The sequence below is a fragment of the Periplaneta americana genome, chromosome 15 (assembly GCF_040183065.1).
Source record: "Periplaneta americana isolate PAMFEO1 chromosome 15, P.americana_PAMFEO1_priV1, whole genome shotgun sequence".
Taxonomy (NCBI): domain Eukaryota; kingdom Metazoa; phylum Arthropoda; class Insecta; order Blattodea; family Blattidae; genus Periplaneta; species Periplaneta americana.
This window is the reverse complement of record NC_091131.1, coordinates 28,957,130-28,983,886: the sequence shown is the minus strand read 5'-3', so window position 1 is coordinate 28,983,886 and position 26,757 is coordinate 28,957,130. Positions and strand designations below refer to the sequence as shown.

The window sequence follows — 26,757 nt, the reverse complement described above, 5'->3', positions numbered from 1 at the left end:
CACTCGCAGGTCAGAGACAAATACAAATAGAACAGAGTTTGACTCCAGTGAGTGAGAGGGTGGGGGTTGTAGGTAGGAAGCGAGAGAAAAGCACTGCGAGCCACAATGTGCTCGTGAGTCGCATTTTCGCCGCGGCTGCCATAAACCACATGTCAATTGATGCCCACAGGAGCAAGCGCGCGCTTTAGAGCCCAGGAGAGCCTGAGCGCTTTACAGCGGAAAGGAAAGAGACAGACGAAAGAGGTGGTTTATGCCGCTTGGTCGAGCTATATTCAGGGATGGCCAGCACTGACTCAATAGATAAAGGGAAGAGAACTTATTAAAACTGTATCCATGTTAATTTTTAGATTTGCCTGAGAAGTATAAGTGCATTATAAGAATGTAAGTTTTAATTTTAATGCTCATTTTGCACAAGTTTGATTTTTTTATTCAAAAGAAATGTTTTCTCAACTTTTCGTATAGAAAAGTGAATTTTTCAGATATAGGCCTATTTATTTAGTAGCCTTACAGAATGTTTTCGTAAATCTAATATACCGTATATATGTATTACTGAAGATAGCATATAGAAAATTTTGAAAATATTCGCATGGAAATTGTTTGTAAGGAAATGAATTAACAAAGCAACTACTGTAACATCAAAAGCAAAAGATACTTGCCCATGTGTTATAAAAATGTCAGCTCTGTAGCTTCAGCAGATTTCGAGAAAATAATTTAATATTCTGAAATAGGAAGTTGCTCACAATTAATATCACCTTAAAAGCGTAATGCGATAAGAGTTTTGTTATGTAATATTAGTTACACTTAAAACATATACAGTACCTAGGTAACTTTACTTTGTACTGTAATATTGTTTTGATTAGTTTATTGATAACTTTTGTAAGGCTAAAGATACCGTCAATATAAATTCCAACTTATCATGTCATACTCAATCTCTTTCTTTGGAATATCACTTTCTTTATGAATGATGTGTTTCATCCACTTAATACAGTATAATATTATACTACTATGGAATTTAAGTGAATATCCCTTCTTACCTCTCTATTATGTTAAGATTTAAAACACAAGTGCAATATTAAGAAATCAGTGTTAGTACTTTTGTTTTACAGACAATATAGATAATATTAAACAGAAAGAAGCCATATAAAAATAACGACATAAAATTTCACATTCCGTTTGAAGTTTGTGCACCACTGTTTTCTTAATTCAACAGGTTGCTTATTCATATACACAACCCTCCCTCTTTCCATACTTAGCACTTACTGCCAGCGCACGACATCAAGGTCAGAAAAATGCGCTTGCTTTGACATCACTGGTCTAGTGCAAGGTTTTTGTAATTGTCTTTTATTGTGTATTTTAGCTATTTATGATGCCTTTTTGCCTGCCTATTTTAATGATTCATAATGCCTAAACTTCCGGTCTCTGATCATGAGTGTTGGCAACAGATGATAGTAGGTAAAGAAATAGTAAATTAATGAATGAAAGCGATAAAATGTTTTGATGAATACTAATAAAATAAACGTTTATTTCTTAAAAATTATGTTGGACAAATATGTTACTGTAAATGCTGAAATTCTCTTCCCAGTTCTACTATTTACGACAGTAAATGAATTCTAATTGAGAAATGAGGTGAAACAAGATTTGCTACTTATTCGTCAGTGAACAAGTTTCGGATTGTGGTGTAACAGCTAATGGACGATCCCGATAGAGCTACTGAATTATGGAAATCAGCAAGGGAGTAGGTAACGAGGGAAAAATTAAGAGATTAACAACGAGTAAGTGAATTTTTCATGGATATCGATTTTTGGGTAAATCGAAGCCTCGTGCTTTGTTTCACTTTAATAGTGCAGTACCAGGAAAAAGAAATGTCCGCCTAATTTTACTAACTTCCAGATACAGCATATTGCGCGTGTGCAGTAAACAAGAGCGCCTGTATATTTTGCTTGTCGTGCGAAACTTGCTCCCCACATACAGACTGACTTCCATCCAGACCAACAGGCAATTTTATGTCTGGAATTGTGTGTGGGTATATTTTTGTCCTCTTTCTAATCTAATAGTAATAATATGCATTATAATATAATATATTAATTATATATTATATATATTATACTTACTTATGACTGTTAAGGATCCCGAGGTTCATTGCCGCCCTCACCTAAGCCCCCCATCGGTCCCTATCCAGAGCAAGATTAATCCATTCTCTATCATCATATCTCACCTCCCTCAAATCCATTTTAATATTATCCTCCATCTACGTCTCGGCCTCCCCAAAGGTCTTATTCCCTTCGGCCTCCCAACTAACACTCTATATGCATTTCTGGATTCGTCCATACGTGCTACATGCCCTGCCCATCTCAAACGTCTGGATTTAATGTTCCTAATTATGTCAGGTGAAGAATACAATGCCTGCAGTTCTGTGTTGTGTAACTTTCTCCATTCTCCTGTAACTTCATCCCTTTTAGCCCCAAATATTTTCCTAAGAACTTTATTCTCAAACACCCTTAATCTCTGTTTCTCTCTCAAAGTGAGAGTCCAAGTTTCACAACCATACAGAACAACTGGTAGTATAATTGTTTTATAAATTCTTTCAGATTTTTTGACAGCAGACTAGATGACAAAAGCTTCTCAACCGAATAATAGCAAGCATTTCCCATATTTATTCTGCGTTTAATTTCCTCCCCAGTGTCATTTATATTTGTTATGTTGCTCCAAGATATTTGAATTTTTCCATCTCTTCGAAGGATGTCTCCAATTTTTATAGTTCCATTTCGTATAATATATTATATTATATTATATTATATTATATTATATTATATTATATTATATTATATTATATTATATTATATTATATTATATTATATTATATTATATTATATTATCATCATATACAATCTCGCTCTCACGCTTGTGGAATGCCCTACCCAGTGACATCAGAGACTGTCGGAATTTAGTAGCGTTCAAAAGGAAACTTATAAAGCATTTTATTACTGCGTAGAGTAGGTTTAATATGTACTTAATTAATGAAAAAATTGTTTCTCTCTTCTTAACTTTGACAATAAAGTGTTTAGCTTTTATTGATCAGTTAATCTATTAGTACTTTGATTTTTATTGTATTTGTAAATTTAATATTAATTGTAATTATAATTTTAATTGTATTCGTAATATTGTAGTTGTAATCCCCTGTTAGAGGGGAAGAGAAGGCCTGATGGCCTTATCTCTACCAGGTTAAATAAATAAATAAATAATAAATAAAAGTTACTGTCAAATAAAGTCCTTGCTCATTAATTTTCTTTATTATACTTCTGGCAATTACTGATCAAGCAGATTTGTGTTCGACCTGAATACCCCTTCCCAAACTCTGTTTGTCTTTCGTTCAGTTACTAAATGGAACTGTACAACACCCGAGTCGATATTGATCTGACTGCGGTCACACGGGGCTGAGCAAGCAATGTCTTGACGTAAATCTTCCCTTTACATCTGTCTTCATTTTCTTTGAGAGATCGAGGTTTCTGGATGGGCGAAGATAACACTCTGAAATCCTTGGGATTATCTTCCGAGTTAGATGAACTTTTACCACACAAAGTCCGCAAAAAATCAGTGTTATCGACTTCCTTATCGTAAGATTTTAGATTTTCCAAGTTTTTTGTTATTACAAAAATGTCCCCTTTTTGAGCTCTTCTCGTTTCTTTATTACAAGCTCCTGAGTTTATCATCAGAATAACAATAATAATAATAATAATAATAATAATAATAATAATAATAATAATAATAAGCTTAATAATACAGTATGCGCCAAAACAAACAGTACTGAAATTATCGCTCATCTCCTGTCCACGTTTCCCTAGCAATGAAGTATTTATTTATTGTATACTAGCCGTACCCGTGCGCTCCGCTGCACCTGTTAGAAATAAATATAAACTAATTACATAATTAAAATATTACATTTGGTCCAGGGAACATTCGTGTTTGATAGAAGGATAAATCGTTTAATATGTTACTTAAATTAAATTGTTTAAAAAAATTAAAATGCGATCATTTTGATCCAGAGTCCACTCATTTGGTGCAATGACAATTCCTTTAACATGTTTCTTAATTTTTATTACATGCAACCATAGTTTAATGAAGATTGACATATCATTTAGTCTTAATGTGTATGCTTTATATTACTTGCTATATGTTTCAGAAGTTACTGTAATAACATTGTAGAATTATGTCCATCTAGAGAAACTACACTTTCCAATGGTGAAATAATAATTAAACAATTAATTAGCTTCCGATATTACTTCATACAAACAAAGAAACATTCTCTATAGGCTATGTTTAATAGCTTTCGATTGTTGTTGTCTAAGACCCCTTATAGATGAAGTCATTTGTTTTTATTTCAGTACAGCGCCTTAGATGGCGTTGTTATTTTAACTTTAAAACTCACTTATCTCATTAAATATCAGTCCTGTCAAAATTTTGTGTAGAATGAAACTTATCGGAAATTATTTGTAAAGAAACTTTTGTTATGTAACATTGTCCACGAAAGTTAATAATAAGGGAGATATTTCGATTTATTTAATTCAAGCCCCCTTATAACCCCCCTTTTAAATAAAGTATTTTGAATGGCATATAGCCTAAAATCTAAGTTACAACGAACTTAATTTGTATTCCAATTTTCATATAAATCGGTTCAGCCATTATCGCGTGAAAAGGTAACAAACATCCATACAGACAGACAGACAGACAGACATACAAACAAAATTTTCAAAAAAAACGATTTTCGGTTTCAGGATGGTTAATTATACATGTTAGGACCAATTATTTTTGGAAAATCGAAAATTACCAGAAAAATTTCGGCTACACATTTATTATTAGTACAGTATAGACAATAGTTTGACATATTGTCAATTCAGTGGTGTGTTGATTTCTGCAATTATCGTTCTCACAACAGAGGAGAAAGTGTTTGTTGTCGAGCATTATTTCCGGTCATACGGAGTAATGAAATTACAAACAACTCTGAAAATCAAGATAAATCATTGTAACATTCAAGGCGACATAAAACTGATCCCGTACGATGGAACTTTTCGACGACAGCGAACATTGTGGTGTTATTTGGTGCCGAATTGTTAAATCGCTCCGGGTACTGCTCTTTAACTTGACGCAAGCTCGGCCCATTCTGACGCCCTACTCCGTATGATGGGAAATATTGCTCGACAGTTTAATACCTTCTCCTCTGTTGTGAAAACCATAATTGCAGAAATCAACACAACACTGAATTCATAATATGTCAAACTAATGTGTACTTCGTTGTTAGGGAAACGTGTACAGCAGATGATTGATGATTTCAGTACTGTTTGTTTCGACGCATAATAATAATAATAATAATAATAATAATAATAATAATAATAATAATAATAATAATAATAATAATAATAATAAACATAACAATAATACTATAATAGTAATATACGTTACAAGAGCGGTATGTTGTCGTTTTCATGGTCGAGGAAAAGATTGAAAAAGCGAAACGTAGTTGAGCTTTTTTAATTTCCGAGAACATGAAAACAAACATACCGCTCGTGTATCGTACATTATTTTGTGCGAAGATCGTTTATTACATACCTGAAAGACGAATTTCTAATTAGTTGCAATGAAATCTCCATGTTGGTTTCTGTTTAATGACGGCAACTTCGGAAAACCAAAATGTCTTTCTTCAACATTGTTGCTATAAAATGTTTTCTGTGTTTACTATACTCCAGCAGGCCGTGATATACGTCTGTCCTTTTTTCCCCCAGTCTATAAATGCGAACTTAAAACAAACGGTAAGGTTATGTAATGATTTATTTTTCATTTTAATATTTTAACAATATTATTTATATAACATATTGCAGTAATAACATCCGCATCTGGAATCTTGTTGATTTTTTCACGGCTTCCTTAATGTTACTTGTATCAGGAATGCAATAAGTTTCGTGGAGTAGTAGACTTTACTTAACTTTTGCAAATATTTAAAAACAATAATTAACATTGCAATTTAGGTGAAATTGCAGTGGTAAGTTTCCAATTTATAATTATTACTATGTTAAACGTCTCTAAAAGAATATGTTAAAAGCCTAAAGCAGTAAAATGAATGTCGCGCTTAAGCGGTAAGAAGAGAGAAATTGTTATGTGTGTTACGTTGGGAATACTGAATGTGGTATTTCACACTTACCGCGTATTGGTTCTGTGCGGAAAACAAGCAAATACGCACGATCCCACACAATAGTAATGTGCGTTACAAGAGCGGTATGTTGAAGTTTTCATGTTCGAGGAAAAGTTTGAAAAAGCGAAACGTAGGCCTAGTTGAGCTTTTTTAATTTCCGAGAATTGAAAGAAAACATACCGCTCGTGTATCGTACATTATTTTGTGCGAAGATCGTTTATTACATACCTGAAAGAGGAATTTCTAATTAGTTGCAATGAAATCTCCATCTTGGTTTCTGTTCAATGACGGCAAATTTGCAAAACAAAATTATCTATCTTCAACATTGTTGCTTTAAAATGTTTTCTGTGTTTACTATACTCCAGCAGGCCGTGATATACGTCCGTCTTTCCCGCCCCCCCCCAGTCTATGAGGATTCTGGAATCTTGTTGATTTTTTCACGGCTTCCTTAATGTTACTTGCATCACGAATGCAGTAACTTTAGTGGAGTTGTAGAGTTTACTTAATTTTTGCAAATATTTAAAAACAATAATTAACAGTGCAATTTAGGTGAAATTGCAGTGGTAAGTTTCCAATTTATAAGATCAAAGAGTAATGGAACGGAGAAAAATTCTGTGTTTTCAGCTCTACGTGCTGACGCTTTATCCACTAGGCCACACCAGATTCCACACCGGCGTCGGAAGAATCGTCTCAGTTTTAAGTTCCAACTCTTGGGTTCCCTCTACTGGCCGCCCTTTGCACTACGTCATAGATATGTGAACCTAGGACCGAAGTCCACACATGTGCTGAGGTGCACTCGTAATGAGTGACTAGTTGGCCTGGATCCGACGGAATAAGCGCCGTCTTAAACCACGAAGTGATTTACGCATATCATGTATATTATTGTAATGTACCGAAGTACATATGATATCTATGACGTAGTGCAGAGGGCGGCCACTAGAGGGAACCCAAGAGTTGGAACTTAAAACTGAGACGATTCTTCCGACGCCGGGGTGGAATCCGGTGTGGCTTAGTGGATAAAGCGTCAGCACGTAGACCTGAAAACCCGGGTTCAAATCCCGGCGCCGGAGAGAATTTTTCTCCGTTCCATTACTCTTTCATCGTATGATGACGCAGAATATCTGCATGGAAATATCATATGTACTTCGGTACATTACAATAATATACATTCCAATTTATAATTATTACTATATTGAACGTCTCTAAAAATAATATGTTAAAAGCCTAAAGCAGTAAAATCAATATGTCACTTAAGCGGTAAGAAGAGGGAAATTGTTATGTGTGTTAGGTTGGGAATACTGAATGTGGAATTTTAGACTTTCCGCGGATTGGTTTTGTGCGGAAACCAAGCAAATACGCACGATCTCGCACAATAATATATTATGTCATATCTCATACAGGTAATTTATTTATAGTCTACATAATGCTTTATGTCTTGATTTAATGTACATTTCAAGTGATGATTGTAGAATAATCTTGGTTTCATATCTTTAGCCGGACACTGTTGAGTCAGGTAGTAGGTTATCGGGCATACAGTATCTTTTGTGCTTTTTATAAATTTTTTCGTAATATAATTTGTTGTTGTTTAGTCAACTGTCCAAAGGCAGATCTGAACCTCATAAGTGATACCAACAAGGCACCACTTATGAGGGAACTAGGCCAGTAGATAATGGAGTAGGATGGCCAGTTCCTTTCCCTCTCCATTGCATACATCGCTGATTAGCTACGTATTACAGACTTCAGATACATACAAACTGTTATTGTTCTTCCTCTGACACAAGTGAGATGTACTGCCTGATAATAGATGTACTAATTTAAAAAAAAAAATCGAAAAATCGAAGGAGAATTGGGAGGAAAATTTAAAAGGTACGCAAAACGCGTCCTTGCAAGGGGTTGGGGGCTGTACAAAACTAAATATGTGAGCTCCAAGCCTGTTGGCCACTAGTCTCACTCCGGGTTACGTTGCTCCCCTGAAGGAGCTCTAGAAAATTTTGAAGGGGAAGTCAAAATTGGACGTAACCTCTTAGGTACCACATACGCGAGGGGGGCTGAGATTGATCAATTGATCACTACTAATTTAATTTAATGGTTTGTAATTTATAGAATGTAAATAATGTCAGAAGCTAATCCTAAACAATCGAAAAGAAGATGAAATGCGGATGCCTAAAAACCTCAAAGAAGAAGAAAGAAACCCATAATATCTCTGAAGATATTGAAACTACCTATATTTTTTTGTGGAGAAAAACGTTTTGAAGACTGGATCCAAAGCTCGTCTTGTAAAATGTGGACTCCCGAAGCTTCTTCTAGTGTTCCGGAATCATCACACAACTATGAATGCGATTGTCAGCACTAAAACTATGTCCGGGACTGTACTCCATTTATAAATATAGGCTATTGCAAATTTTTATATTCACTTTTATTTCTTTAGCCTACAGCATTTTTGAGATCCATTTTTGAAGTGTGTTACAAATATTAGTTTTTTTTTTTTTGTTACTTTGTTATTTAACGACGCTGTATCAATTACGAAGTTATTTAGCGTCGATGGGATTGGTGATAGCGAGATGATATTTGGGGACATGAGGCCGAGGATTCGCTATAGATTACCTGACATTTGCCTTACGGTTGGGGCAAACCTCGGAAAAATCCCAACCAGGTTATCAGTCAAAGCGGAATCGAACCCACTCCCGAGCGCAACCCCGGATTGGCAGGCAAGCGCCTTAGCCGACTGAGCTACGCCGGTGGCTACAATAAAATATTAGTTAGTTGATTTGTGAATGTCATGTTGGAGGAAAAATAAAGTTAATATAACTGTACTGAACGAACTCCACTTATGTCTTCTTGGTTCAGTCTGTTACCTCACAAATTGTTTACATAGGCCTACATCTTTTCTGCAGTCTGTATACGAATGGTAGACAAAGCTCCATTTCCTGTTGAGAATATGACGCAGATCTGTTGCCTCTATTGCAGAAGATTGCAGCTTGAAACACAACGGATCATATCAGAGCAATATTAGGGAGGATTAAATTGCATCTAGCTGAACATATAAAACAGACTGGAAAAATGTTAACGTAAGCTGAACGTTTTTGCAACAGGGATAAAAGCTATTTTGTGTTTTCCTTCATCAATCATATAATAATATTACACTCCCCCCTTGCTCGCGGCATATAAGTGTATGATCTATACTTCCATATCGACTGAATAACTAATGGCAAACACGGATGAAACGTCGCTTTTTATAAACAGATATCTTGTTATGGCGTTTAAAACGGAGCTGCAATCAACAAGATTACCTCATCTCGTGGCCTCAAATATTGAGAGTAGTTCCAAAATCATAAAACAGATTAAAAACAGAATAGTGTAATTTCCTGATGCATAAATATTGAGTGAACTTTTTTTTTTCTCTACGTAGTGGGATTTTAATGAGTGTGTAGAAACGGAAATGTTATTTACAAAATGTCTTCTGTGGACTATATCCTATAAGACCATCAGCCACGTAGTGAAATAATGAAATCTCCCATTTTTCTTCTTCTTCTTCTTCTTCTTCTTTCCTTTTCTCTTCATGGAGTAGGAGAGTCTCCTGTTCCGTCCTCAACTTTCCACCTTGTTCTTGGCCGACCAATATCTCTTCTCCCTTGTGGTTTATAATCCAACACCTGTTTCGGTATTCGTTCCTTATCCATTCTTCTTAAATGATTCGACCAACGAATTCTATATTCCTTTATTTTATCTATAATTGGGAGCAGGTTTAGTCCATTCCTTATGTCATCATTTCTATATCTATCCAATCTTGTACATCCTTTTACTCCTCTGAGAAATTTCATTTCCGCTGACTGGATTCTATTAATATCATTTTTCTTCAAGGTCCATGCTTCACATCCATATAAGAGAGACGGTATAGCCATTGTCTTATAGAATTTTATTTGCGTTTCTTTCCTTGTTTTCTTCTTTAAATTCTTGTCAATTGTGCCACATATAGCCTGGAAGCGTTGTGTTTTAATATTCACATCCTTATCATAATCATAAGTAATATCGCAACCTAGGTATTTAAAATGGCTCACCTGTTCTATAACAGTATTATTTATTATTATTTTACTTCTAACTGGATGTTTTCCTCTGAAAGCCATTACTTTTGTCTTTTGTATTGATATTTTTAGATTATATTCTCCACATATTGTATTTAATCTCCCATTTTTGTTACGATAATTTTATAACATGAGTTTGCAAATAATTCAGTCCATTCAAAAATGTAATCTTAATTAAGGATGATGAAATAAACATGAATCATTGTAAAAAGTACAATTATTGAAAGTACAATGTTGGCAAACAAAGAAAGAAATGCTAGGGAGATGATAAAATTGTATAATAAGCAGCCATTATTGGTTCAAATACGTCCTTCCGTACATTTTATTGGTCAAAAGTAGTATGACGTATTAAAGTGTAATAGTCAAAGAAAATATTAACAAGATTAAAAATGGGCTCAAATATTGCTATGATTTTTGCTTTCCGAAAATAAGTTATACAAGTATGCTATTCAAAAGCAAAGTGTGAAACAAGTTTGAATACATTTTCAACTTAAATTTTGGAAGTTTTAATGTTTCTGAAATCTTGGACTTAATTCTAAGATTTTATTATTTAGTGCCTTTTAAAAATTCCCCTTTTCGGTTTTGTTTCTTGTTTTGTTTTCATACTCGTATTTTGGTTCGTTATTCTTTGCTGAGTGTCGTCAACTTTGTCGTCTATTCGATTCTTGTTTTGTTGGAGCTTGAAAGTAAGATATATTCCTCATGTCGGGTTACTAGCCTCACGATGAGTAGTCCATTGGTAGGGCTGCTAACTTTGGCCCCCGGACGGGCACTGATGCTGCATTTCCTCAGCATTTCCTTATCAAATTTTTACAAATATTAGGACTGATAAACCATACCCTAAAACCAAGTTTAGTACAGAAACATTCCAGAATAAAGCTATATAAAACCTTTGCACTACCAACTCTCCTCTATGGAAGCGAAATTTGGGTTCTGAAACAAAGAGATATCAGCAGATTAAGAGCAGCTGAAATGAAATATCTGCGACGAACTACAGGATACACACTTCTGGACCACAAGAGGAACGAGGACATACTGCAGGAACTCAACATGCAACCATTAGAAGAAAAAATTACAGAATACAGAATAGATGGCTTGAACACATTTCTCGTATGGAAGCTGGCCGGACACCCCAAGAAATGCTAAAATACCACCCTCAAGGACGACGACCTGGACGTCCACAGAAACGTCTATTGGATCCTGTATAGCTGGAACCGAAACAGGCCAAGGATGGCATAATTTCGTGCCTGGAATATGATGATGATGATGATGATGATGATGATGATAATTTGGTTCGTAATAAATTAGGTAACTCTTTTGAGATACTTTCGAAGCATAAATGACAATAAGCATTCTTAAAGCGATAAAATAACTGAATTACTAATCGCTACAAAACGCATAAAAGATTTGGGAAGGTCATCTTTGTGCAAAACATCATTAGTTTTCTACAACCTAATCTATACTAATAATAAATCTGTAACCAAAATTTTTCTGGTAATTTTCGATTTTCTAAAAATAATTGGTGTTAACATGTATAATTAACCATCCTGAAACCGAAAATCGCTTTTTTTTAATTTTTGTTTGTATGTCTGTCTGTCTGTCTGTATGTTTGTTACCTTTTCACGCGATAATGGCTGAACGGATTTCGATGAAAATTGGAATATAAATTAAGTTCGTTGTAACTTAGATTTTAGGCTATATGGCATTCAAAATACGTTATTTAAAAGAGGGGTTATAAGGGGGCCTGAATTAAATAAATCGAAATATCTCGCTTATTATTGATTTTTGTGAAAAATGTTACATAACAAACGTTTCTTTAAAAATGATTTCTGATAAGTTTAATTCTTTGAAAAATTTTGATAGGACTGATATTTAATGAGATAAATGAGTTTTAAAATTAAAATAACTGCCATCTAAGGCGGTGTATTGAAATAAAAAACAAATGACTTCGTCTATAAGGGGCCTTGGACACAACAATCGAAAGCTATGAAACATAGCCTACAGACAATGTTTCTGTGTTTGTATGAAGTAATATCGGAAGCTAAATTAACCGATTTGTATTATTAATTATTATTTCATCATTGGAAAGTGTAGTTTCTCTGAATGGACATAATGCTATAATGTTATTACAGTAACTTGTGAGTGAATTGAGGACAGGTAAGATTAAAATAGCTTCTTATGCACAGGAAACTCGATAGGTTATTCTGTATATTCATTTCCTGTATTTCTTAAAATAATGTTTATGAACATATTCATTTTTATCTCAGAGAATTAACGAACAACGAGAGTGTATTGATTTAGTATGCAGTAATAGTACGTTAGCTTAGCAATCCATTATTTTATAATTCAAATTTTAACTATGCTCAATTGAATCGTGTTAAAATACATTAAAAATATATGCAATAAATGCAATTAAAAAAAATTGGGTATTGAGCCAAGCAGATTATGTTGCGCTGTTGTAAAAGCTGTTCCTCCTGAGATTCATGAGCTCCCACAACAAATTAAAAACTTTCTAATTCGAGTACATCCGTTATCAACACACTTTTTACATAATGTAATATATAATATAATATAATATAATATAAACATAATAATAAATCTGCAGCCAAAATTTTTCTGTTAATTTTCGCTTTTCCAAAAATAATTGGTGATAACAATTAATAACATGTTAAAGGAATTGTCATTGGACCAAATGAGTGGTGTCTGGATCAAAATGATCGCATTTTAATATTTTAAATACAATTTAAATTAAGTAACATATTAAACGATTTATCCTTCTATCAAACACGAATGTTCCCTGGATCAAACGTCCTATTTTAATTATGTAATTACTTTATATTTATTTCTAACGGGTGCAGCAGAGCGCACGGGTACGGCTAGTCTATTATGAAGTAAACTCCCATTTTATGAACATACAACGGAACTTGCAGAACCTTAAATTGCGATTTCTAATCATTAGGCATGAATAATCTGATCAGCTTATGTTCTGCTTCTGTTTCCCTTTTATCGAAAACTAACATAATATTTTTCATGGAATGTAAGGGAATTCTTCTATTTCCTCCCAGTCTTTTGAGCGTTTAGCTTTGAAGTACGTTTCTCTGTTGTCTGCTTGGACGGTTGCTAGGAAACACGCAACGAGAAATTTATGTGACGATGAAAACGTGTATATAGAAGCTAGACGCAGCGAGTGTGAAATATTGAACTCCAATATGGATATTGGCTAATCCGGGTGATACGTTTTTATCGAACTCTGTATCCGATCCTGTAGGGGCTTGTCATTCAATTAATTTTGTACGACAAAAAAAAAATGTTCGTGTTCGTGTTTTAATATGGAAATAATGTTCACACTGCCGGCAGACAAACCCTTCTCTTGACCGCGGGTCCCTAATGTTCACATTACGGAATATCTGTCCACGAAATAGAAACATTCTCTCTCTCTCTCTCTCTCTCTTTTTTTTTGGTACATCGGATAATGGAGTTGTTTAGCGTTTTTTTAAACGGCATTAACGTTGGAGAATAACTGAAGTGCAGATGTTGCTAATATCGTATCGATAACAGGTATATCCTCTTCCAATGTTCCTCAGGAGGCATAAAAATCTGATCCATCTATGACAATGCAGAAAATTGTGCTTTTGAATATGTACATCATCTTTCAAGTTTCTTAAAAAAAATTGTGAGTCATAATTAGCAAGCAGTGATTGGATGGATGGATGGATGGATGGATGGATGAATGGATGGATGAATGGATGGATGAATGAATGAATGAATGAATGAATGAATGAATGAATGAATGAATGAATGAATGAATGAATGAATTTCAACTTGATGTTTTCAAACTCGCTATTCAGAATCCATAAAACTTCAAGAGGGCTATCTCATATAATAATAATTCGTACAAAATTTTGTCCAATATTCTTTTGAGAAGATTAACTCCGCACGTAAATGAAATTATTGGGTATCATCAGTGCGGTTTTCGGCGTAATAGATCGACTATTGATCAGATTTTTTGTATTCGACAGATAATGGAGAAAAAATGGGAGTATAAGGATCCAGTACATAGGTTATTCATAGATTTTAAAAAGGCATATGACTCGGTTAAGAGGGAAGTATTATATGATATTCTTATTGAATTTGGTATTCCCAAGAAACTAGTTCGATTAATTAAAATGTGTCTCAGTGAAACATACAGCAGAGTCCGTATAAGTCAGTTTCTATCTGATGCTTTTCCAATTCACTGCGGGCTAAAGCAGGGAGATGCACTATCACCTTTACTTTTTAACTTCGCTCTAGAATATGCCATTAGGAAAGTTCAGGATAACAGGCAGGGTTTGGAATTGAACGGGTTACATCAGCTTCTTATCTATGCAGATGACGTGAATATGTTAGGAGAAAATACACAAACGATTAGGGAAAACACGGAAATTTTACTTGAAGCAAGTAAAGCGATCGGTTTAGAAGTAAATCCCGAAAAGACAAAGTATATGATTATGTCTCGTGATCAGAATATTGTACGAAATGGAACTATAAAAATTGGAGATTTATCCTTCGAAGAGGTGGAAAAATTCAAATATCTTGGAGCAACAGTAACAAATATAAATGACACTCGGGAGGAAATTAAAAGCAGAATAAATATGGGAAATGCGTGTTATTATTCGGTTGAGAAGCTCTTATCATCCAGTCTGCTGTCCAAAAATCTTAAAGTTAGAATTTATAAAACAGTCATATTACCGGTTCTTCTGTATGGTTGTGAAACTTGGACTCTCACTCTGAGAGAGGAACATAGGTCAAGGGTGTTTAAGAATAAGGTGCTTAGGAAAATATTTGGGGCTAAGCGGGATGAAGTTACAGGAGAATGGAGAAAGTTACATAACACAAAACTGCACGCATTGTATTCTACACCTAACATAATTAGGAACTTAAAATCCAGATGTTTGAGATGGGCAGGGCATGTAACACGTATGGGCGAATCCAGAAATGCATATAGAGTGTTAGTTGGGAGGCCGGAGGGAAAAAGACCTTTAGGGAGGCCGAGACGTAGAAGAGAGGATAATATTAAAATGGATTTGAGGGAGGTGGGGTGTGATGATAGAGACTGGATTAATCTTGCACAGGATAGGGAGCGATGGCGGGCTTATGTGAGGGCGGCAATGAACCTTCGGGTTCCTTAAAAGCCATTTGTAAGTAAGTAAGTAATAATAATAATAATAATAATAATATTAATAATAATAATATTATTAATAATAATAATATTATTAATAATAATAATATTATTATTAATAATAATATTAATAATAATAATAATAATAATAAATATCGTACATGGAATAACAGATAAAATATTACAATTCTGGACAAAATTGCCAGAATGTGTTTTTCATTCATTCATAGTTTTTGCACAAAGGTAGGTTTTTCACTGCAAACCCAGCATTGTCCAGTGTTTACCTCCTCTTTGTCTACGCATATGATCCATATATCTTAATGTCGTCTAACATCTGATATCTTCTGCCCCGAACTCTTTTTCCGTTCACCATTTCTTCCAGTGCCTCCTTCAGCAGACAGTGTCTTTCGGCCAGTGACCAAACCAGTTCCTTTTCCTCTTCCTGATCAGTTTCAGCATCATTCGTACTTCACCCACTATTTCCAACAGCTTCATTTCTTATTCTGTCTGTCCACTTCACACGCTCCATCCTTCTCCGTATCCACATTTCAGATGCTTCTATTCGTTTCTCTTCACTTCGTCGTAATGTCCATGTTTCTGTCCCATACAATGCCACACTCCTTACAAAGCACTTCGCTAGTCTCTTTCTTAGTTGATTTTCCAGAGGTCCGCAGAAGATGCTCCTTTTTCTATTGAAAGCGTCCTTCGCCATTGCTATCCTCCTTTTGACTTCCTGGTAGCAGCTCATGTCACTGCTTATAGTACACCCCAAGTATTTGAAGCTGTCCACTTGCTCTACTGCCTCATTTCGAATTCGAACGTTCACCTTTTTTTTTTCTATAACCATGGTCTTCGTCTTGTTTGCATTTATCTTCATCCTATGCTGCTCACAGCTGTAATTTATCTCCATTAGCATAATACATCGTCTCCTCTTCTGCTAACAACGCCGTATCATCAGCAAATCTTATGTACGCTTCCTTCATAAAATGTAGTAATCTTAAATACATCAAACTTGCAGTCTGCATACACAACTAAAATAACAAAACATAATGATTCAGGGCATGAAATTATACTATTTTAAGATAGCTAATGTAACAATATTTATAGGCTAATCGTAATAGAAGGTGAAATTACATGCACATTTTGGAAGACTCTCAAATATCTGGACATCACTAACAACACATCCATGATAATGTATTAGGCTGTGTCTTTGAGTAAATGTCATGTGATCAGTAAATTCTTCAGTAAAACTTGTGTGTCATAGTAGATATAATATAGTTTGCTGAAGATTTCGGTTAACTGAATCTGTGAAATGAAGGGCTATAAAATTCACAAGAACCTACGAATAATAATAATAATAATAATAATAATAATAATAATGCATGTATGTCAAATAATACATTATGAAATGGGCAAGGAAAGAAGAAAAAAGGAGGTATCTGCATGATCCAAAAGTTGTCATGGCAAACAAAAATAATATCACTGTAGTGGGAGTCTTCACAATAGAGTCTGATAGAAAAATGGAAGCATATAAACTAGACGTCATAATACGTGTCACATTATTGATGGATGCATCCCTGTTGACGGAAAGGTAATAAGAGAGGAGGCTGAAAAATATCTGAAGTGTACGAGATTTGAAAATAGAATTAAACACATCTCGTACGTACGTGCTACCATCACATCAAATTACCACCGATGCTCTAGAAAATGTTATATTCACTGAGCGTATTTCTACTACTGCTGTTGCGCTGCATTTGAATGCATTTAAGAAACAAACAGAACTTTTTTGGCACTCTTCACTTCATGCGCAAGACACATAGCTAGAAAGTGGATGCGGGATGACTTAAGGAAAAGTGAAGTTGTTTCGTATCAGACAGCGTATTCCGAATCTCACCGGTCTGGTGGCATCATTGACGTCACGTTGCAGCGAAATAAGGAACAAAACTGCTGGAAGGATCGATGGTTGTCATGGCGACTGTACAAGTTGTTGTCTGTGCTACGCTAGCAAAATTTTGCGAAATTTTCGTACTCCCATCTCGTTCAAAAAAAAAAAAAGATAGCATAAACAATTTATTTCTTGAACCGGTAGTAATAACTGGTCCGTTGACATGTTCGCTCATAAGCCATTAACATATTGTTTTTACGTTGTGCTCATTACAAACAATACAGCAGAACACACCGCCACGACACAACAGTGCACGATGTCATTCGTCTGCTAATTCCCGCCCTATACAAGAACCAATCAGATTCACTGATTGCGGCTGATGGAGACTGCCACCACCTCTGCAAGTTGATGGCACCGGTGCGACACCGGTGCAGCATCAATGACGTCATCGGTGGAATTCGGAACACCGTGATACCATCGGAATGCTCACTGGTGAGATTCGGAATACGCTCAGAGTATATGGTACGTGCTGCGCCGTCCGTCTTTTCTGTACCTGGCGAGTACAGCAGCGTACAAAACGAAGGAACCCCTATCTGTTCATAATAGCATTGCAACGCAATGTGTGCAGTTGTGTTATTCTGCTCAAGTATTTAGTACGCGTTGAATATGCTGTGCTGATCCATTCATAATGGCAAAACGTTAAATTCGCTCAGAGATACGAAATGGAATTAAGAAATATGAGAGTGACATTTTATGTATTAACGAAGACAATATCGTGTGTAAAATTGAAATAAAAACCAGAACAACTCAGGCTATAGAGAAACATTGCAACAGTACATCGCACAGAAAATGCGTTGAAATGAAATCTGAGGAACCACCTACATCATCATCATCATCATCATCATTTAGTTGTGCGGGTCTAAAGACACGTGCAACATGATGCTCAGTACAAATATTGCTCTAAAGAAATTGAGTGATCCTCATTTTAGAGGTTTTCTTCAGAAATTCTCTCGATACAAAAACTGTTTAAGCGATAGGTGAAGATGATTCAGCTTCGACAACTTAGGAGAATATATCGTCGTTTACTGCAACGCTGGTAATTGCATCAATGATGACGAGGACTGAACCTTGCAAGGTATGTACTACAGTACGTTATTTTTCTTTTCCTTCTGACTGTACGGAGATACAGTAGCATGTTGACGTCGTCTGTTTACGTTTAAAACCTGTTGAGCCAATGGCCTGAAAGAAAAAAAATGTAACATATAGTAAATGTGCACTTACATTCAACGATAAATCGTCCCGCATCCTCTGTCTACACATAACTTTCCTAAGTGTAACACTATGCATACATATTAAACTCAAGCTCTGTGGGCACTATAGTAAAGGCAGAAGAAATAGGCGGGTTTTTGGTCTTGTGCGGAAACTACTCACTCCACACTTTCTCTAGCGGTTTATGACCTGAACAACGAGACCTTCCTGTGGCTGCGTTCGAATGCTAGTTGTTGACAAGTGCTTGTCTGTGATACTACTGTGTTACATACTGTTCGAAAAAATATATCACAATAACATAATAAACAGTATTTTTAAATACTAATCATCCAAGTAATCGCTATCATGTCTCAGTCGAGAACTGCTGTCATAAGTCATACTAAAGGCGTTATTTATCAAGTTTACTGTTTCTTGAAAGAACTTAAAGTTTATGACGACATTAAAAGTGTCCTATCATCAATGCAGACAGCCACTTCCAAGGCGTGCAGTATTTCTCTACGATTGGTTAAGAGAATTTGTGAAGAACGATTTTTTAGTCATACTTATTGTGTTATTTGTTTTGTTAAGCTAAGCCATTCTTAAGTGTGCTTCTAATACATAAGTATTTTTTTTATTACGAAACTCGTTCATGTTGCAATAACGTGTACATTTTCTACACACAGTAAAAATATATTAATTTTTTGCACTTTAATTTCCTCATGATTCACAAAGTTGATAACTGTATAAACATTATTTAGTAGTTACTATTTCAATGCAAGATTCTGAAAACATATAAAAACAAAATACTAATTGTGTGTAAGGCTAAATATTTTATTTCTCATATTAGGTTTACATAACAAGATAATAATTGTTACATTTGTGAAATGGCTAACTTGCGAAACATTATAAATGATAATATCATCTAAAGTCTGATTAGTGTAATATGTTAGTATTCAGCGACGTATGCATTGGAGGGGGAAAGAGAACTGGCCATCATAACCCATCATCTCCTGGCTTAGTTACCTCATTAGTGATGCCTTATTGTTGTTACTTATGACTTTCAGACCTGTGTTCGGGCAGTTGATTAAACAAAGCAACAATATTCTGTAAATCAGGTGCATTTGTAATTACTAGAAATTACGTTACTATGTTTTTGTTCTTTTATGCTCGACCATGCCGAAATGTAGTAACTATACACCTGGTAGCAGACCTTTAATGCATGTCATTAAAGTACACCTACTCATTAAAGGTCAGGTCTTTCAGCCAATGACGACTCAGTTTACAACTGTTCAGCCAATGACAGGTCAGCTTTCTACCGTTATAAAACCGCAAGTATCGATTATTCTCGGGTATGCAATCGAAAGAGAATTAGCGAAAAGTCACGGAGGCTGGAAATCCAATACTGTCGCAGAAGGTTATGTTCTGTTACTATAATAATTAGCGTTAATTGTAAATAATATTCAAATAAATTCAATTCGTCATCTCGTTTTTCAATGTCTAATTTTATTTCAATGTTATCTCTTAGGTTCTTATGGCCTAGCAAGGTCAATGTTCACATCTGTTCCTAGGAAAAAATCAATACTTTAGCGTCTGCGCACATCTCACAACATACGGGACATTGCTCCAGGTCAGATACAATAAAATTAATAATATCAAGTTAGAAATATGGTCGAGCATAAAAAGTCGTATGAAACTCGCCTATAATGGTAATTAAGAAGCTCGTATGAAAATTATGAAACTCGCTTGCGCTCGTTTCATAAATATCCATACTCGCTTCTTAATTACCTTCATTATAGGCTCGTTATAATAAGTTATTTGGGACAGGACCATGCACCAAGCCATACCCGCCTATTTCTTCTGTCCCTAGTATAGCTACGGGTACTGGTGACCCACGTGTCAGTAGCTACAAAGATTTCAGTTAGCTATCGTCGGACCCAAACACGCAAACGACAACAGCTGTCGAATGACAAACTCCCGACATTCTCGGTCAGTTATCTCCACATTCCTAACCACAGTATGCGTGAAGTGCAGAGGGATCAGATGAGGTCTGGACAGGAGCGACGGGGTTTTCACTCGCGACAGGGAAAGGACAGTGTAGAGTCGCGGTGATATTACCATACAATTTCCCGTAACTATTTTAAAAAGTGTCTTACTTACAAACTTTATTGAGGGAGGTTATGAAACTGGCCACACATTTTTGGCATATCTTTATGAAATATAGTTCTGGTCGATAAATGCTGTTAATTTCGTGACGAATATTACGTTCCAGTTCTTCCAGGGTACGTGGGGTACTTCTTCATGGAGGGGTACTTCATGAACGATATCAGCTTTCTCAGCACTCCAGTAACACTGGTCAACAATGATTTTGTTAAATGTACAATTTCTGCTGTTTCTTATGTAATTTAATTTGCTGATTCCAAAAATGAAGTCAGAATTTTTCCACCACTCACTATTTTTTTGTTATTTTAGAAAAAATTGATTTACCTTTATTGCTACATACAGTCCTTAACATGCTAATCGAAATAAAATATTTCACATATTTAATTTTATTGCTTTAACAGTTTATTGACCTATAACTTTAGATCGCTGTTGCCTGTGAAGTCAGAATTAATAAAAATTAATTTTATTCCTCATAATCATAGGACTGCGAGAGTTAGTATTAATTCTCAGCTGAGTTGGAACTTACATTCATGAAACACGTTTCATAATCCATGTTTTCTTTGTCCTAATTTTAAGTCTGGTAAAAGTATCTTAGAAAGTGAAATATACCTCGAAATATTGAGTAAAGCACAAACAATTTTGGTTACGTTTGTGGTTAATTAACTTTGAAAGCACACAGGTGGATTTTACTACACTAGTTAAAAGAGCTTACAAAAGTTCTTTTGAATGCAAAATGCAGTGTTACTATAAATAATCTTTCCGATTACAAATTTGAATAACTATCGTTAGGAGACACTTAGAAACATGATGTTGGTATCAATGGAAAGAGAAACTCAATTATTTTTGTTGTCCATTCGGTTAAATCACATGTGCTACTCTTAAATCAGCAAAAATTAGAAAACATGAAACAGAAATTCCAACAATTTTTTTTTATTTTTTCACTGGAAAACATGAAACATGAAACAGAAAGAGAAACATTTGGGTCACAAACGTAAGTAAGTCACTTGTGCTCAATGTGAGCTCCTTGTGTCACACGACACACATCAAGTCTGTAGTCAATTTCCTGCCATACACGTTGTAGCATTGACCATCCACCAGTTCAGTGGCCTCTGTGATGCGGACACGAAGATCCTCAATGGTAGGTGGTAATGGTGGCTGATACACTTGTTGTTTTATAAAACCCACAGAAAAAAATCACAAGGAGTGAGGTCGGGGGAACGTGGAGGCCAATGCAAACATTCTAAATCTTCACGGCCAGCAGTCCAATTCATCTCCATGGAAGTCGTGTATTCAGTTCGTTTCTGACAGCTAAGTAGTAATGGGGTGGTGCCCCATCCTGCTGAAAAATGAGACCTTCGATGTCCTGTTCCAATTGTGAAAGAAGCCATAACTGTAACATGTCTAGGTACGAATTACCTGTGACTGTCGTCTCGAGAAAAAAGAAAGGGCCATACACCTTTTCACGGCTTATAGCATAGACTGGGATATGTGAAAATTTACCACACAAAATGCCCTCCTGTCTGTTATATCGTCTCCTAGCAACGAAATTCATAAATATGCGACAGGTTCACCAACATAACAAAAAATATTTGAGTTTCTCTTTCCATTGATACCAATATCATGTTTCTAAGCGTCTCCTAACGATAGTTACTGAAGTTTGTAATCGGAAAGATAATTTTTAGTAACACTGTACAAGAGGACATGAACTGGGCCCCTGAAATCTGTTATACATCATGTAAGTCTATTAGCTAACTGGTTGACTAAACGGATCCCGTCATATGCCTTTTCCAGTTCCAATGATATTCCGGGAACCTAAGAATCATTCAGAAGACTGTTACTTTTTAGGAACCACATATCAGAAGATTGCAGAGAACTTTTCAGTGAGCTGTTTCAGAACTATAACGTGATGGGGTGTCATGTAACTCTCTGAATAACTTTTTGGATTCTCATATAGTTTTTTTTCCTCAAAACCTTCAGATTTGTTACAAGGCATCAATACTAGAAAAATCTGAAGTAAAGGTAAAAGAGAAGATGGAAACGTAACGATAAAAGAACTTAAATGGGAAACTTTGGAAAACAGACGTAGGAAAACTAGAATAACATCATTGTATAGAGTACATATAGGTCAGAAAGCATGGGTAGACATAACGGCTCGGTTAGAAAAACCAACGTACTATGGGTACTATGGTAGGAACGATCATGATTTTAAAATCAAATGTAGGAAACAGAAAACGGATGTAGGTAAATACTCATTTTTAAATAGAACTATAAATGATTGGAATGACCTACCTGCAGCGGTCTTTGAGGGCTGTCCTTCCTTAAGGAGATTCAAGAAAAACTTAAAAAGTTGTGTATAAAGTGCAAATTAAAATTAAGGTGACATTCAACATTTAATTTTTTAAGGTGACATGTATTTATCTAGCCTGACGAGTTACTTCCTTAGTTTGAATTGTAAATTATTTAAAAATAGCGTGTAAGAGGGCCTTAGACTAGAAATGTTTAGTTTAAATGTAGTTCTGCTTATAAGTATTTGACTTCTTTGAACTTTTGTATCAGTGAAGCGAGGTGAGTCAGTGAAGTTATGGTTTTACAGCGCAGTGAACAGTTCCGATCAGTGATAATTTATAGCGTCAATGAAATGTGTTCTATAGTGTCAGTGAAATGTGTGCTAAAGTGTCAGTGAAATGCGTCATAGTGCCACTACAGGGAATGAGATGAGAGTAAAGTGAAAGACTATTGAAACTTATGTAGGGCCTATACATAATTATGTGGGCTGTATTGTAAAATTAGGTATCTTATTTATGTTTTATTATTATTGTGTTAAATTGTATTGTGTATTCTTATTGTATTGTGTATAAAATTGTATATGTACTGTAAAATTGTATTGTGTATTGTAAATTTTATTGTGTATTGCTTATCATTGTATTGTGTATTGTTTATATTGTATATACCACTGCCACCGGGTGCTTGCCTACTTGCAGTGTAAATAAATACATACATACATACATTTCATATAATTACTCTTGAAAACAGATCTGAAATCAACACGAAAAATTCTATAAGAATCAGACATTATCTTTTAACGAAAAATATGTTTAATTTTGTTGACCAGTGTAATTATTGTTTGTTGCAGTGGCACAGCTAGTCATCAACTGTCGGCGACGGCGTTGCTGCCCTCTCCTGATGGATCTCGTCACCCATTGGATGTGTACGAGTTCGCCGAGGAGGACTTGCCCGGAAGTCCTGGTCGGCGGAGCGCTTCCAGAGGACTCTGGGAGTGCCTCATCGGGTGCAGGCACAAGGTGGACCAGCAACTGGCGAGGAGGAGGGTGAGTTGTATCACCTTCACATCTTCACTGCATGCAGTCATTTCCTAGTCGTTTATACGTTCGATTGCGATATGTAAACTTTGTTAATAAAACGTCCAAATAAATAAGTAAAATCAAAATCGAAAGATCCATTTGTGTAAAATATTTTTAATAATAATAATAATAATAATAATAATAATAATAATAATAATAATAATAATAATGAAATAATTTTATTGGTCATTAAACATATATGTAATAGGCCTTGTCATACCAACTAAGGGAATAAGATATTACATATTTAAAAATTTGTTAAGGGAACATTCCACTAAAAGTGACGACTGTCTTCCTAATTTTTTTTCAACCAAGTTTTGAGAGCATGCTTGTTATGTAAAGGACTAACAAAACCCAAATTTTGAACTCCCAATTGTTTTGGCTTTTCATATTTTTATTTTATTTTATTTTTTCAGAAAAATTTTCAAATCCAGGTTTTTAGTAGATCTCTATTTTTAAGCTTCCTTTTTTTGGTTGCATTCACAAAACATAGAGAAACACTTTTATACATTCATGTTGTGAAATATCTCATTTATTCACGTCAATTTTTTTTAAATTTGAATATATTATTTTTTCTATAATTCAAAAAAATATATTAATAAAATAAACTAGCAGAATTTCTTACAAAAGGAATGCATAGAAACATGCAACTAACTCATAAATACTTGCAGGAAAAATTTCATCCAGATTGATTAATATTTGACATAAAAAGTTGGTGTTGAATCAAGAAAAATAAACTTATGTAAAAATTAATTGGAAGTACTTAATTACTTAATTCTTACTTATGGCTATTAAGGAATCCGGAGGTTCATTGCCGCCCTCACATAAGCCCGCCATTGGTCCCTATCCTGAGCAAGATTAATCCATTCTCTATCATCATATCCCACCTCCCTCAAATCCATTTCAATATTATCTTCCCATCTACGTCTCGGCCTCCCTAAAGATCTTTTTCCCTCCGGCCTCCCAACTAACACACTATATGCATTTCTGAATTCGCCCATACGTGCTACATGCCCTCCCCATCTCAAACGTCTGGATTTAATGTTCCTAATTATGTCAGGTGAAGAATACAATGCGTGCAGTTCTGTGTTGTGTAACTTTCTCCATTCTCCTGTAACTTCATCCCTCTTAGAGCCAAATATTTTCCTAAGCACCTTATTCTCAAACATCCTTAACCTATGTTCCTCTCTCAAAGTGAGAGTCCAAGTTTCACAACCATACAGAACAACCGGTAATATAACTGTTTTATAAATTCTAACTTTAAGATTTTTTGACAGCAGACTAGATGATAAAAGCTTCTCAACCGAATAATAAGAGGCATTTCCCATATTTATTCTGTGTTTAATTTCCTCCCGAGTATCATTTATATTTGTTACTGTTGCTCCCAGATATTTGAACTTCTCCACCTCTTCAAAAGATAAATTTCCAATTTTTATATTTCCATTTCGTACAAATAATAATAATAATAATAATAATAATAATAATAATAATAATAATAATAATAATAATAATTTTATTGGTCATTAGTCACATATGTAACAGGCCTCGTCACACCAACTAAGGACTAACACACAGTATTACATATTTAAAAATTCGCTAAGGGGACACTCCACTAAATATGACAACTCTTCTTAATTTTTTTTCAACCAAGTTTTGAGAACATATTTGCTATGTAAAGGACTAACAAAATCCAAATTTTGAACTCCCAATTCTTTTGGCTTTTGATCTTTTTTTTTTTTTTTTTTTTTTCAGAAAAATTTTCATTAGTAGATCTCTATTTTTAAGCTTCCTTTTTTTAGTTGCATTCACAAAACATAGAGAAACATTTGTATGCATTCATTTTGTGAAAAATCTCATTTATTCACTTCAATTTTTTTATTTGAATATATTATTTTTTATATAATTCATAAAAAATCTATACTAATAATAAATCTGTAGCCGAAATTTTTCTGGTAATTTTCGATTTTCCAAAAATAATTGGTCCTAACATATATAATTAACCGCCCTGAAATCGAAAATCGCTTTTTTGAAATTTTTGTTTGTATGTCTGTCTATCTGGATGTTTGATACCTTTTCACGCGATAATGGCTGAACCGATTTATATGAAAACTGGAATATAAATTAAGTTCGTTGTAACTTAGAATTTAGGCTACATGGCATTCAAAATATTTTATTTAAAAGGGGAATTATAAGAGGGCTTGAATTAAATAAATCGAAATATCTCCCTTATTATTAATTTTCATGAAAAATATTACATAGCAAAAGTTTCTTTAAAAATAATTTCCTATAAGTTTTCTTCCTTAAAAAATTTTGATAGGACTGATATTTAATGAGATAAATGAGTTTTAAAGTTAAAATAAATGCCATCAGAAGCAGTGTAATGAATTAAAAAACAAATGACTTCGTCTATAAGGGGCCTTGGACAGCAACAATCGAAAGCTATGAAAGATAGCCTACAGAGAATGTTTCTGTGTTTGTATGAAGTAATATCGGAAGCTAAATTAACCGATTTGTATAATTAATTAATAATTCACCATTGGAAAGTGTAGTTTCTCTAGATGGACATAATGCTATAATGTTATTACAGTAACTTCTGAGTGAATTGAGGACAGGTAAGATTAAAATAGCTTCTTATGCACAGAAAACTTAATAGGCTGTTCTGTACATTCGTTTCCTGT

The 26,757-nt window shown here is 34.7% G+C and overlaps 1 protein-coding gene across 1 annotated transcript in view; it reads left to right on the top strand.

The window, feature by feature from the left end:
- The window catches only part of LOC138715613 (43 kDa receptor-associated protein of the synapse), a 102,999-nt gene that overhangs the window by 4,045 nt on the left and 72,197 nt on the right, over positions 1-26,757 (top strand). The window contains exon 2 of the mRNA XM_069848688.1: positions 23,851-24,046. Coding sequence (XP_069704789.1) covers positions 23,851-24,046 — 196 coding nt within the window. The remainder of the gene's footprint in view (positions 1-23,850; positions 24,047-26,757) is intronic.